The sequence below is a fragment of the Lynx canadensis genome, chromosome F2 (assembly GCF_007474595.2).
Source record: "Lynx canadensis isolate LIC74 chromosome F2, mLynCan4.pri.v2, whole genome shotgun sequence".
NCBI lineage: Eukaryota > Metazoa > Chordata > Mammalia > Carnivora > Felidae > Lynx > Lynx canadensis.
Window position 1 is genome coordinate 876,316 of NC_044320.2, and position 14,228 is coordinate 890,543.

Genomic DNA, 14,228 nt, shown 5'->3' on the forward strand with positions numbered 1-14,228 from the left:
GTGAGGGAGCTGCGCGGCGCCCTGCGTGAGGCCCGCGTGACCCCGGACGCGGGCGCCCTCCGGGGCCAGAGCGTCTCCGTCTGGGAGCTCCTCTTCTACCGGGAGGTGCCCGAGGGCCTGAGGCAGGACCTGCTGCGCAGGTACCGGGCGGGCACGCTGACCGCGCAGGAGGTGGGGGCCGCCCTCACCCCGCTGCTGGCCCGTGCCGAGGACGGGAGCCCACGCCCGGCGCCCCCGGACCCTCGGGGGGCCCTGCGTGCCGCCACCATGGAGGTCAAGGTGGGCCGCCTGCGCGGGCCGGCGGTGCCCGTGTGGGACGTGCTGGCGTCCAGCTACGTGAGCGGCGTTACGCGCGAGCACCTGCTGGCCGGCTTCGGCTCGGGGACGCTGGGCCTGCCCGCGCTGACCCGCAGGCTGACCACCATCATCGAGGAGGCGGAGGCGGCCGGCGGGACCGAGGGCGCGTCGGGGGACGCCGCCCGCGGCCAGCGGGAGCCCCGGCCCCCCGGGCGCGGCGACGGCGACGCGGGCCCCTCCCCGGCCGGGGCCGACGCCGAGCCCGCCGGTGGCCTCCAGGAGCGGGCCCTGCGTGCCGCCACCATGGAGGTGAGCGCCGGGCAGTTCCGGGGCCAGCGCCCCTCCGTGTGGGACGTCCTCTTCTCCTCCTACCTGAGCCAGGCCCGCCGGGACGAGCTCCTGGCCCAGCACGCGGCCGGCGCCCTGGCCGTGCCCGCCCTCATCGCCGTCCTCACCCAGGCCATCGAGGAGGCGGAGGAGCGGCTGAGCAAGGCGTCCTTCCCGGGCCTGAGGCGCCAGGTGTCCGCGTCCGAGCTGCACACGTCCGGGATCCTGGGCCCCGAGACCCTGCGGGACCTGGCCCAGGGCACCAAGACCCTGCAGGAGGTGACAGAGATGGACTCGGTCAAACGCTACCTGCAGGGCACGAGCTGCATCGCGGGCGTGCTGGTGCCCGCCAAGGACGAGCCCGGGCGGCAGGAGAAGATGAGCATCTACCAGGCCATGTGGAAGGGCGTCCTGCGGCCCGGCACGGCCCTGGTGCTGCTGGAGGCGCAGGCGGCCACCGGCTTCGTCATCGACCCCGTGCGCAACCAGAGGCTGTCCGTGGAGGAGGCGGTGGCGGCGGGCGTGGTGGGCGGCGAGATCCAGGAGAAGCTGCTGTCGGCCGAGCGCGCCGTCACCGGCTACACCGACCCCTACACCGGGGAGCGCATCTCCCTCTTCCAGGCCATGAAGAAGGACCTCATCGTGCGGGAGCACGGCATCCGCCTGCTGGAGGCCCAGATCGCCACGGGCGGCATCATCGACCCGGTGCACAGCCACCGCCTGCCCGTGGACGTGGCCTACCGGCGCGGCTACTTCGACGAGGAGATGAACCGCGTCCTGGCGGACCCGAGCGACGACACCAAGGGCTTCTTCGACCCCAACACGCATGAGAACCTCACCTACTTGCAGCTGCTGGAGAGAGCTACTGCTGACCCTGAGACTGGACTGTTATTTATGTCTCTGAGTGGAGTTTGAATGGCCGTTCTCCTTGTTGCCATGTAGAGATATAAAAGCATATGTCATTAATTCAAAATTCTAGGTATATTCCAATTAATTGTCTTTCTTTTGTCACTCGTGCTATATATGTATCTGGTAAGGTTCCCAAAATTTTTATCATCCCCCTAGTTCCCCCACATCCCATTTTGTGTGAAAATAACATAACCCCCACTCCTCATGCCGGTCTGCTCATCTCCCCGTTTTTTCACTTGTGAATTTTTAGTATGTTTGTGTCTTTTGGATGGATGTTGAGACATTCTGTATTAACCTGTGTTGCAGTAATAGTTAAAATAGTTAAAATTTTTCCCTTTTTTGTTGCTGTTATTGTATATACATTAGTTTCTTATATTCTTTTTTTTTTAATGGTCTGTTTTCCATTTTATTTTTTCCTTTTTTTAAAGTTTAGTTATTTTGAGAAAGACAAAGAAAACTTGAGGGGCGAGGGGTAAAGAGCCCCAAGGTGGGGCTCGAACCCATGAACTTGAGATCATGACCTGACGCAAAACCAAGTGTCAAACGCTTCACTCACTGAGCCATCCAGGTACCCCTTTCCTTTCCACTTTTAAGATATGTCCTGCTTGTGGATTAACTCATTTCCTATCAAGTTTTGTTTTCAATTCAGCGGTTCGTGGCTATTTCGGGTCCCTCTTTGGTGGCCGTGTTTCCCATTGCTGTGCTCAATAAAGCTCAGCCTGAATATGTTCTTGGCATGGCCCTTCTATAGATATGTCCCCTCGTGGGTTGGTAACTAGCACGTTTTGTAACTATATGCTTTATAATTTACAAAGAAATGTTTGTGTTTAACGAAAGGTCTCTGATTTCAGAGTTTTGAGTGGTGGATGTTTTAATTGTAGAAATAAGTTAAACAAGGAAAATAACCAACACAAATGTAGGGTAACATAGACTTACATTTAGAATAGTCTCTTAAAACGCTGCAGCTAATGGGTGCATGGGTAGCTCCGTTGGTTGAGCATCCAATTCTTGGTTTTACCTCAGGTCATGATCCCAGGGACGTGGGATTCAGCCCCATGTTGGGCTCCACGCTGAGTATGGAGCCTGCTTAAGAATCTCGGGGCACCTGGGTGGCTCAGTTGGTTAAGTGTCCGACTCTTAGTTTCGCAGTCTGTGGGTTCGAGCCCTGCATTGGGCTCTATGCTGACAGCTCAGAGCCTGCTGGGGAGTCTCTCTCTCCCTTTCTGCCCCTCTCCCCACTCTCTCTCTCTCTCTCTCTGTGTCTCAAAAGTAAACATTAAAAAAAGATCTCCCCTCTCTCTTTCCGTCTCCCCCTCTCCCCATGGTGCTCACTCGTTGTCTCTCTAAAATGAAATAGTAATAAAAGAACACTGTAGTTAGGTCATACTCAAAGACTGCTTGAAGAGCTTGGTAATTCAGTCATTAATTAAAGGGTGTGCAGTTGGGACAAAGGGCCCGTCCTCCCTGGTCTCCTTCTTCATTATATGGAGTAGTGAGCGGGTGAGTGACATTTTCAAAGTACTGCTGGGTCCTGGGGGGGAAGCTGGGACACAGGGGGCAAGCTGCTGGGTGGTCTTGGTGAGCAAAGCTGGTCATAGAAGACTGACAGCAACAGGGATGTTGGAAGCAGTCAGATGTCATCCACGGCAGCATCTGGGGAAAAGAGAAGTGTCCCTATTGACTCTGATACACCAGTGGGGCTGAAGGCCTATGCACAGAAATAAGAGTTCAAGGTTGGGGTTCGAGTGTGAGAGGAGGCAGGCGTGTACGTGCACCACTTTTCTCTCTAGAAAGAGATGATGAAGTTGGGGTGAGGAATCAGCAGCTGTGACAGGGTGAAACCATGGGAAGGCAGTGGGGAGGTGTGGGGTAAAGGGAGCCTTTGGACAAGAATTCGAGAGCCTGTCTCTTGTTGACATGGCCAGAGGGTGTCACCGGGGGCCTCCTGGAGAGAAAGGCGCTGCATGTGAGGAGGGAGGGGCTCCCCACGCTGGGCTCCTCTGTGCCAGGGGAGCCATCAGCAGAACGGCAAGAGAAGAGAATAAATTGGCATTTTGGAGTGTGGGAAGGTGACCGAGCAAGTGAAAGGCAAGCCCAGAAGGGCAGGCGGGATGGGGGGGGGGGGGGGCGGGTTGTGATCATGAATTAAAGTCTTCCGGTCAGCCTGCTGGTGTGTTTATCACTTCAGTGGCCCTCCCACGTGTTCCCTGGCGGAGGCGCGACGCGCCAGGAGAGCTGGCCTTCCAGATGCCCCATCCCAGGTCCTCTCCTAGACCCTCGGGGAGCAGCCCCCAGGCCGCGCTCCACACTGGGCCCACCCTGGGACGGAAGCCTGGAGACAACCGCGGTGCCGCGCGAGGGTGGTGGGCAAGCGGTGCGGGAAGGACCTGCGGCTCCAAGAGCTGCACAGGGGCGTTTCCCGGAGCCCCGGGCCCGGTGCACGCAGGTCACGGAGCGCCCGTGGAGGACCCGACGTACACGGCTCCAGGCCGGCGCCGAACCCCCTGAGGTCGGCTCGCTGGACTCCGGCTGGCGGCGTGGCCTCTTCTGCCCGCAGCCGCAGCCGAGAGCGGAGGCTTGCTGCAGGAGCGGCTTACCCTGACCGGAGCTGGACGCCCGGGGCGCGGGCTCTAGTCCGGATAGGCTGGGCCTCAGCCCGGGCGGACTCCTTGGGGCGGGGCCTTAGGCAGGGCTTCGGCCTGGGAGGGCGCCTCACATGGGATGGGGCTCGCGAGTGGGGTCTCGGCCCAGGGCGACCCCTCGGGTGGGGCGGGGCCAAAGGGCGCGGCCTTACCTGGGGGTGGGCGGGGCCTGGGGCTCGCGGCCTCAGATGGGGCGTGGCCGTAGCGGGGCGGGGTGGGGGGGAGGCGGGAGGCGGGGCCTTCACCTTCATGGGGCCTGGGGTGTGGCCGGGGCGTGGCCTTGTCCGGTCGTGGGCGGGGCCAGCGCGGGCTCTGCCCTCGGCCAGGAATCTCCATTAGGGCTCCGGCCCCAGGAGGCGGCTCCGGAGGGGCGGGCGGGTTCCACCCCCGGCTGGCCGCGCGCCCGCGCCTCCCAATTCCCGGAGCAGGGCGCGGGCTCCCGGCGGCAGTCGGCGGCTCCGCTCCCGCCTGGGCGTCTGGGCTCTGGGCCAGGGCGGGCTGGGAGCGGCGGCGGCGGCGGCGGCTCGGGGCCGCGGATCCCACGGAGGGCGGCGGCCTGGGCCAGCCAAGCCATGGCGGCTCCGGAGCCGGCGCCGAGGCGGGGCCGGGAGCGGGAGCGGGAGGATGAGAGCGAGGACGAGAGCGACATCCTGGAGGAGAGCCCTTGCGGCCGCTGGCAGAAGCGGCGAGAGCAGGTGGGCACGGCGGAGCGGGGAGGGGGGAGCGGGGGGGGGAGGGTGGTCACCGCCCAACTCCGGCGGAGGGCCCGGGAGGCCACGGCGGGGCCGTGGGAGCGCTGGGCAAGCCGGGAGGCCAGAAACCTCTCCGCGGCCTCGCGCAGACAGCCCCCTAATTGGGCGGCCCCTGCACCCTTCTGGTCTGGTCCCCATGCCCTGGTGACGACCCTCCCAATTTCCTAAAGTCCAGCCTCCTCCCAGGACCACTTCCCCGTGCCTCTGTGACCAGACCAGCCGCCCCCCACCCCCCGCCCCAACACCATCCTGAATCCCCTGAACCTCGCTCCGAATCTCCTCGACCCAGCCCCTGGATACCACCACTTGGCCGGTAGAGCCCAACCCGCCTCCAGTCCCGCGGCTTCCCCTAGAGGGGGTCAGAGCCAGCACCCCAAGCTAGCTTCCCCCTCCAAGGGTGTGGGCGGAGACCAAGCCCCCACTCTGTCTCCTGACACAGATCAGCACACTCATACGCCCTTCCCCCACTGCCAGGTGAACCAGGGGAACATGCCAGGGGTCCAGAGCACCTTCCTGGCCATGGACACTGAGGAGGGGGTGGAGGTGGTGTGGAATGAGTTGCACTTCAGGGACAGGAAGGCTTTCGCAACCCATGAGGTGAGGCTTGCCCACCCCTCGAGCGACTGCGGCCCCCCCACCCCCACCACCCCGTGACCGCACCCCCCTTCCCAGGAGAAGATCCAGACCATGTTTGAGCAGCTGGCGCTGGTAGACCACCCCAACATTGTCAAGCTGCACAAACACTGGCTGGATGCCTCGGAAGCCCGGGCACGGGTGAGCCACGGTCACGGGCACACCACGGGCACACCACAGGGTGGGACGTGGCCACAGGCCGGGTGGGGGTGGGGCGGCGGCAGCGATCCACCCGCAGTTGGCGGAGCCTGCCCGCCCCACAGGTCATCTTCATCACCGAGTACGTGTCGTCAGGCAGCCTCAAGCAATTCCTCAAGAAGACCAAGAAAAACCACAAAGCCATGAACGCCCGGGTATGGGGAGTGGGACAGGGCTGCGCTGGGGAGCTGGGTGAGGGGCAGCTCCGGGGACCTGAACGGGCCGGGGCCAGGTCAGGGATGCGAGGTGAGGGTGCAGGGTGGGCGCCAAAGGCCCAGCTGCCTCTCCCGCACCGGTCGGACAGAGTCCATCCGCCACCAGGCCTGGAAGCGCTGGTGCACACAGATCCTGTCGGCGCTCAGGTGAGGGTCTGGGCTCACCCCGCCACACGCCTACGGCCCCCAGTGACCCCTGACCCGACCACACGTGCTCTCCTTTCCCCCTGCAGCTTTCTACACGCCTGCAACCCCCCCATCATCCACGGGAACCTGACCAGCGATACCATTTTCATACAACACAACGGCCTCATCAAGATTGGCTCTGGTGCTGGCGGGGTTGGGGGGGCGGGGACTGCAGGGGGAGGCGGGGGCTGCCGGAAGCCGTGGGCAGAAGACACGCAGCCCCACCACACTGACGCCTGCTCTTTCTCCCTGCGGTGGCGGGTGCAGTGTGGCACCGCATCTTCTCCAATGGTGCGTGGGGGCCCTAGGGGGATGGGGGGCATGGAGAGGCCAGCCTGCTCATCTTCGCCTCTCTCCACAGCACTCCCAGATGATCTCCGAAGCCCTATCCGCGTGGAGCGTGAGGAACCACGGAACCTGCACTTCTTCCCACCAGAGTACGGCGGTGAGTCCAGAATCCAGGCGCCCCGGCTGTCCCCCGCGAACACCACGTGTGCCGCACCCGGCCTGACTTGCTCCCCCACTTCCAGAGGTTGCTGATGGCACTGCCGTGGACATCTTCTCCTTTGGGATGTGTGCACTGGAGGTACCAGCCCGGTGGCCTTGTGGCCTCCCAGCTAGCTCACCCTGCCTCTTACCTGTGCTGTCTCTTTTCCACGCCTGACCTGGCCCTGCCTCCCAGATGGCTGTGCTGGAGATCCAAGCCAATGGAGACACCCGGGTCACAGAGGAGGCCATCACTCGCGCCAGGCACTCCCTCAGCGACCCCAACATGCGGGTAAGCACCTTGCCTTGCCCCTCCCGGCTGACTCTCAGTGCTCCAGGTAAGGGCCAGGAAGGTGCTTCGAGCAGGCCTGGAGGTGCAGCGGGCCGGTGCCGCTGAGGGGTATGCCAGCCCCGGTGCCCAAAGGCCTGCCCGCGGGAGGGCCTTACCACCGCCCTAAGGCTCTGAGGCGCGTTCTAAGGAAGGGGAGACCAGAGGGATGCTCCTCGTGTGAGCACCATCGTTGTGCCTGTCTTGGAGATGAGAAAGAGGCTCAGAGAGGCCAACTACTTTGCCCAAGGCTTTGGGAGAAGTGGCAGACCCGGTGTTCTACCCCACATCCCTGCCTTTAGGCCTCCAGGAAACAAGGTAGAGGGGATGTGGCTCCAGCTTATGTGGGGGGGGGGGGCGGGGTAGGGGAGAAGGGGAGTAGGGAGCTGTAGGGGGATGTAGTTGTAGCCACCATCTCTCTAGACTGTCTGGCTTGACCACATGGCTTCTGGGGTCAGAAGTGATAGGGCCTTGGGGAGCCTGGGTGGCTCAGTCGGCTAAGCATCTGACTCTTGGTTTTGGCTCACGTCGTGATCTCACAGTCTGTGAGATCAAGCCCAAGTCAGGCTCCTCACTGAATGTGGAGCCTGCTTGAGATTCTCTCTCTCTCTGTGCCTCCCCTGCTCGCGCACACGTGTGTGTGTGTGTGTGTGTGTGTGTGTGTGTGTGTTCTCTTTCTTAAATTAAGTAAATAAGCTTAAAAAAAAAAAAAAAAAAAGGAGTGATGGGACTAGATGAGGCTGGTGAGAAGTAGGCCCAGAATAGATATGAGAGGCGACAGAGGACACGCGTACAGTAGGGTAGAGAACTGTGAAGGTCATCTTTGGAGTTGGGCCTGAGCGGACGCAACCAAAAGAGGGGCAGTGTGTGGGTAGGGGGGTCTGTGCTGGGCCACGCTGACCTACAGGAGCCTGGAGGACGGGCCCCTTGGGGTCTGGGGACTTCCGGGGCCTCCTCTCCTCGCCCTGTGGAGCTACGGCACCGAGGCTCCACCCACTTCGGCCTTTCCCCTCCACGTCCCCAGGAGTTCGTCCTCTCCTGCCTGGCCCGGGACCCCAGCCGGCGGCCCTCAGCCCACAACCTCCTCTTCCACCGCGTGCTCTTCGAAGTGCACTCCCTGAAGCTCCTGGCAGCTCACTGCTTCCTCCAGCACCAATGTGAGGGGCGGGCAGGCTGGGGGTGCACCAAGGGCCTGGCGGGGGGCGGGGGGGCGGGGCGGGACAGGAGAAGGGCCCTGGCAGGACCTTCGGCTCGGGGTGCGCTGCCCTGACTGCTCCCGCGGCCTGCAGACCTCATGCCTGAGAACGTGGTGGAGGAAAAGACCAAGGCGGTGGACCTGAATGCGGTCCTGGCGGAGCTTCCCCGGCCGGCCCGGCCCCCACTGCAGTGGCGGTGAGGCCTCCGCTCTCGGCCAGCCCCTCCCCCGGTCCTGTCCTCACCCCCCCTCCCCCGGCGGGGCAGACTGGCTGCCCTCATGCGGTCGTCACCCCCACGCCAGGTACTCAGAGGTCTCCTACCTGGAGCTTGACAAATTCCTGGAGGATGTCAGGTGAGAGCTGTCTTCAGTTTGGGGATCTGGTGGCTACCGGGCCTGGGCCCCCAGCCACCCCAGTGTATCCCCAGGAATGGGATCTACCCGCTGATGAACTTTGCCGCTGCCCGACCCCTGGGGCTTCCCCGGGTGCTGGCCCCACCGCCTGAGGAGACCCAGAAGGCCAAGACCCCGACACCGGAACCTTTTGACTCAGAGACCAGAAAGGTGAGCCCCTGCTCCTGCTGCATGGTGCCCGTCCTCAGGCCTGTCCACAGCCCACAGGGGTCCCTTTCAGGCGCTTTGAGCGCCCCCCCCCCCCCCCCCCCCACCGCTCAGCTCTCTTCCCGGCCGCCAGAGACCAGGTCCCAGCTGACCCTTTTGTCGGGGGTAGGAGCCAAGCCAGGATACCCCCTTTTCAGAGGCTCCTTGCCCCCTGAAGTCCCCTCCCCTTGCTCCCTGCCTCCCCCCCCCCCCCGCCGCCTGCCAGCCCCCCATCCCTGCCCCATCCTTGCTGTGTTCCAAGCAGCCTCCGTCTGGGAATCTCATCCACCCCTAGGCATCTCTGCTTCCCTGCCCTTGGCTTGCTAAGCCCCTGACTTCCCTCCACAGTGCAGCCAGGATTCATGTGCTAATGTCCAAAGCGGCCCACAGAGATGGTGGGGGGTCCTCAGCATGACTCCCAGGTGCTCTGAGGCCTGGCCCTGCTGGCGCCCCCTGCGTCTGCTCCTTCATGTTCCTCCTGACCCCTCTCCTCCACCGCTGTCCCAGCTGTCTCCTTATTGAGGTGTTCTCTCCACCTGTGAAAACTCTATTTCTCCCTCATTGCCCAGACTCGGTGTCTACTCTTCTGGAAGTTTTCCTTAACTTGCCAGACCACTCATGTGATGTGATGTGACGTGAGATGTGCTTTCTAGGCTCTCCTTAGAGATTTACCCCCATTTCCAGTCCTTACTCTTCCTTCTGGGCCCCCTAAGGTGGCATCTGCTCTTGTACTCAGTGCTGAGGTCAAGCCTCTGAGGGTGACCTTGATCCGCCCCTATCCCCAGGTGATCCAGATGCAATGCAACCTGGAGAGAAGTGAGGACAAGGCCCGCTGGCATGTGAGCAGGGCCGGCGCTGGGACCCGCAGAGGTACAGGGTAAGGGCAGTGGGGGATGGGGTGCACTCTAGGAGCCAACCACGCCCTCCTGCCTCCCCAGCTCACTCTGCTTCTGGTGCTGGAGGACCGGCTGCACCGGCAGCTCACTTACGACCTGCTCCCAAGTAAGCCGGGTGGGCGGGGCCCCGGGCAGGGACGGGTGCGGGTGTGGGCACAGGCGGTGGCCTCACGCCTCTGCCCCACCCCTGCCTGTGTCCCTGCCTCAGCGGACAGTGCCCAGGACCTTGCTGCCGAGCTGGTACACTACGGCTTCGTTCACGAGGTGTGTGGCCAGCCCAGCCAGCTGGGAGGGGGGCACAGCAGAGTCTGCACCCCTCTGTCACCCCACGCCTTCCTCCCACCCTGCAGGATGACCGGACCAAGCTGGCTGCCTTCCTGGAAAGCACCTTCCTCAAGTACCTTGGAGCTCAGCCGTGACCTCCCGACCCCAGCCCCTAGGGACCAGCCCCGGCAGCCCGCATGGGGAAGCTCAGCATTGGCCCAGGGTTCAGAGGACCAGGGGCTGTCCTCTGCTTACATGCTGGGGGCTGATGACCAAACACCTGCCTTCTACAGCTTCCAAGGAGGCCCTGGAGTGGGGTGGGGAAGGTGGTGGCTTTGGAGCTACAGGGGGACGATCAGGGGGTGAAGGAGCCTAGGTTGGGGGTCAGGGGAGTCGTTGGGTCCCACATGTCCTTAGGATCAGGATCCCCCCCCACCTAGCCAGCTTCCACAACTCAGAATCCCTTCCCGTGTCCACCACTTCCTGGCCAAGAGCTCTCCCCCCACCCCAGGATATCTGGCCAGTGATTGTACCTTCGGCATGGGGGAGGCTGCCCCCCAGGGAAGCCCAGTGCTGAGGGTGGGGGACCCGTGTCCTGGACAGATGTCTGGCCAGGGAGATGCTCCACCCCCTGTTGGAACCACAGACCCACGTGAGGAACCCCCACATTAAGCCAGTGGCACCACACCCGCGGACGTCAGGCACAGTGCGGGGCACAGGACAGGGCCACAACCTGGCAGGAGGAGCAGTTGACAGAGAAGTTTCCGGAGCCCAAGTTCACAGTCTGATGTGGCTTGTGCACAGCCCTCCAACCGCTGCCCAGTGCAGACCCGCCATGGAGCCCCCTTCAGACGTTCCACTGCTCGGAGACAGGGATCTGCCAGCCCTCTGCGGATACTCTCTGGTCCCTGCACCCCCCCCCAAAGGGCTCTTTTCTCTTCCACTCCCTGGCCTGGACAGGTTGGGCTCAGGCAGATACCCGCTCTTCACTGTGCCTCCTCTCAGATCCATTACCCCCTTTGTTACCTCCCTCACCTCTTCCCATGGCGGCTGCCTCCCAGGTCCTGAGACTGTCAGCTCCCAATTCCCCGTCTCTCCCCCTCAACTCCTTCCCACCCCTCATTGCCCTGGCCTCATTTCTCCCAGACTGCCTCCCCTCCATCTTCAAATTGAGTTAAACATTCCTAAACGTTTTAAATCGCATGTATACATTTGGTGCGTTCAGATTCCTTTTTAAGTATTTCTAGTATCACATCAGGAAAGCCCACGGTTGCATTAGTTCTCTGTCGTTGCTATAAGAATTTACCACAAACTTAGTGGCTTAAAATGCCACAAATTTATTATAGTTCTGCAGGTCAAAAGTCTGGTACAGGTCTCACCAGACTAAACTCAAGCTGCTGGCAAGGCTATGTTCCTTTCTGGCACTTCTAGGGGAGCCTAGAGCCATTTCCTAGGTTTCCATCTTCTGTTCCTTCAGCTTGGGTCTGCAGGTGTCAGGCATGGTGCAAGCTACGGGCACTGGGCAGGAATTCATTTCCTTGCAATGGTAGGGCCAAGGTCCCCATTTTCTTGCCCTGAAAGAAACTGAAGGTCATTGTCAGCTTCCACAGGCACCACGTTCCTTGGCTCACGTACCCATCTCCCATCTCCAAAGCCAGCAACGACTAGTTAAGTCTTTCTCATGAACCGTCTGTCTGGTTTTTTGCGGCCAGGAAAGCCTCGTGTAATTAGGTTGGGTCTACCTGGATAATCCAGAATAGTCTCCCTACCGCAAGGTTCCTTAATCATACCTACAAAATCCTTTTTGCCATATAAAGTAACGTTCACAGGTTCTGGGGTTACAGCACGGACATCTTGGAGGGAAGGTGTCCTTTCTCCACCTACCACATTGCCCTAACCAAAAACCAAACCAAAACCAAGTTACCAAGGTGTCTCAAATAAATGTACAAACATGGTGAATCTCAAGTTGTCTTAAACACCCCAGTGCTCTACAAAGTTATCCAAATTCTTACATCTTCCAACTTAAATAACAAATCTAAAATAACTTACACGTCCACTTGGAAATCCTAATGCTATCATCTTAAAATAATTTGAGTGTCAAATGCATAACAGATTGTACCCGTGATTTTTTTTTAAATTTTTTTTTAACGTTTATTCATTTTTGAGACAGAGAGAGACAGAGCATGAATGGGGGAAGGTCAGAGAGAGAGAGGGAGACACAGAATCTGAAACAGGCTCCAGGCTCTGAGCTGTCAGCACGAGCCCGATGCGGGGCTCAAACTCACGGACCGCGAGATCATGACCTGAGCCGAGGTCGGATGCCCAACTGACTGAGCCACTCAGGCGCCCAGATTGTACCCGTGATTAAACTGAACGCAAAAATATCAATACTATCATGGCTCCATTTAATCATGCTTATGTTGAGGTTTTCATTTTAACTTTTATCTTTTCAAAGTTATATACATATCGTTTTAAAAGTGGAATGCATTTTTTTTTTAACCAACAATAAATAACCAATGCAGTCTCCAACTCTGTTTCCAAATTTAACTCTTAGCTATTTCTTCGGGCGTGTAAAACCCATCTTCCACAAAACGACACGTGCTTTTACTGCTTTTTATTGGGTTTTCTACATTAAGGTCTTCCCCGGCTGGTGTCCTGGGAGAAGAGCAGGATCACTAGCCTCAGTTTCCTGACCCAGCATCATCCCAGTGTGGTGGGTATTATTACAGCTTCATTACTGCAGGTCTCAGCAGAGAACAAGGTGTCCTAGGGTTATATTTGCTTTCTTGCACAACTTTTTGTTTTGCCTGGAGTTAATAATTGCCTTATTTTTTGGTTTGCTTAGTTTTCTATACATGTCTCATGAATTCATTCTTAGATTCTCCTACTGAAGTGTGAACCTCTCAATACTTGAGATTCATTGCATAACTGACTGCTCAGTTTCATCTTTTCCCAGAGCCCCCACTGTGCCAGCTCTCTGCCCCAGGCTGCTTGTTCTCGGGCCTGTGACCCAGCTTTCAGCATGAGTTAGTTGTTCCTTCACCAGCATCCTGGAGCACCTCCTTTCTCCTTTGACTGGATCCTTAGCTCTCATCTTCCTTCCTTCACCCTCTGTTTGAGGAGGAACATCCTCCAAGTTTCCTGAGAGAAGGTACATGGGAAGTTATGGAGTCTTTGCCTATTTGTCCCTAGCCTACTCTTACATCTGCTTGTTAGTGTAGCTAGGCACAAAAGTTTGCCTAAGTTGAAAATTATTTCTCCCAAGGATTTTGAGAGTATCATGTGATTTTCTTCTAGTCCCAAGAATTCTCATGCCTTTCTGAATTCTGACCCCTTGTGATTTGTCTCTCTCACTTCCTCTTCCTCTCTCTCCCTCCCTTTGGAAATTCTCAATGATAGTTCATTTAAAACTTCTCTTTTATCTGTTGTCCAGAGATCCCAATCCTTCAGTTCTAGGAAAAAAAAAAATTTTTTTTTGGTTGACTTTCCCCTTCTCCTTATTTTGAGGAATTTTTATTATTTAGATGTTGAGCTTTGAGAGGCACAATACACGGTAGTTAAGGGCATAGGCTGTGGGGCCATTCCGCTTCCTGAGGTATGATATCGTGCCCCTACTTTCTTGTCTGTAAAAATGGGATAATAACGGTACCCACTCCATGGGATCATTGTAAAGATCACACAGGTAATGTTTGTAAAGTAATGAGAACAGTGCCCAGAACACAAGCACTCTGAATGCCTTATACGTCAATGTCAAATGTCACAGGGGAAGCTGCCACCAGACAGTGGTGCTTGTGCCCCCCACTCTCCTGCAGTGGTGGTGGTGGTGGCAAGTCCCAGCCCATTCACTACTTCACCCATCCCTCTCTGTCATGGAGGCCACTGAAGTGCGAGTCCAGTTCTAAGCACTGAAGAATACTGGTCAGTGTGATTATGGTTACATTTTATCTTCTCTACCTACCGGGTTTTGTTCTATACATCCTAGAAGATTTCAACTGTATCTTTCAACCCTCTACTGAATTGTTCATTTTCCTCCCATATTTTTCATTTGTAAGCACTCTTTATCATTTGCTGAATATTCTTTCTTTATAGCCTCCTGTTCTTGATTTTGTTTTTCTTTTTTAAAAAAGTTCTTATTTTGCTTCCAGTTAGCTGACATGCAGTGTTAGTTTCAGGTGTGCAATATATCGCTTGTTCTTGATTTTGGATGCAACATCCTCTCTAGTATCTGAGGATAGGAGTTTAGCTTTTCTTCTTTTTCTCTTTGCTTTATTGTCTCTGCTCCTTCTGAGTTCCTTTTCCA

At 58.4% G+C, this 14,228-nt stretch overlaps 1 protein-coding gene across 2 annotated transcripts; it reads left to right on the forward strand.

The window, feature by feature from the left end:
- The first annotated feature begins 4,699 nt into the window (after positions 1-4,699).
- On the forward strand, positions 4,700-11,140 carry NRBP2 (nuclear receptor binding protein 2). Of its 2 annotated transcripts, none has more exons than XM_030303642.1 (18): positions 4,700-4,870; positions 5,402-5,524; positions 5,600-5,701; positions 5,799-5,913; positions 6,063-6,120; positions 6,207-6,301; positions 6,427-6,450; positions 6,521-6,604; positions 6,690-6,745; positions 6,842-6,937; positions 7,998-8,130; positions 8,263-8,365; positions 8,472-8,522; positions 8,597-8,732; positions 9,554-9,607; positions 9,707-9,770; positions 9,873-9,928; positions 10,015-11,140. In XM_030303642.1, the coding sequence occupies exons 1-18, from the start codon at positions 4,748-4,750 to the stop codon at positions 10,081-10,083; spliced, it is 1,542 nt and encodes a 513-aa protein (XP_030159502.1). In that variant the 5' UTR covers positions 4,700-4,747; the 3' UTR covers positions 10,084-11,140. The 2 variants fall into 2 exon arrangements, with proteins under 2 accessions (XP_030159502.1, XP_030159503.1); XM_030303643.1 differs by having other exon boundaries at positions 4,702-4,870; positions 5,824-5,913; positions 6,080-6,120.
- The last annotated feature ends 3,088 nt before the right edge of the window (positions 11,141-14,228 follow it).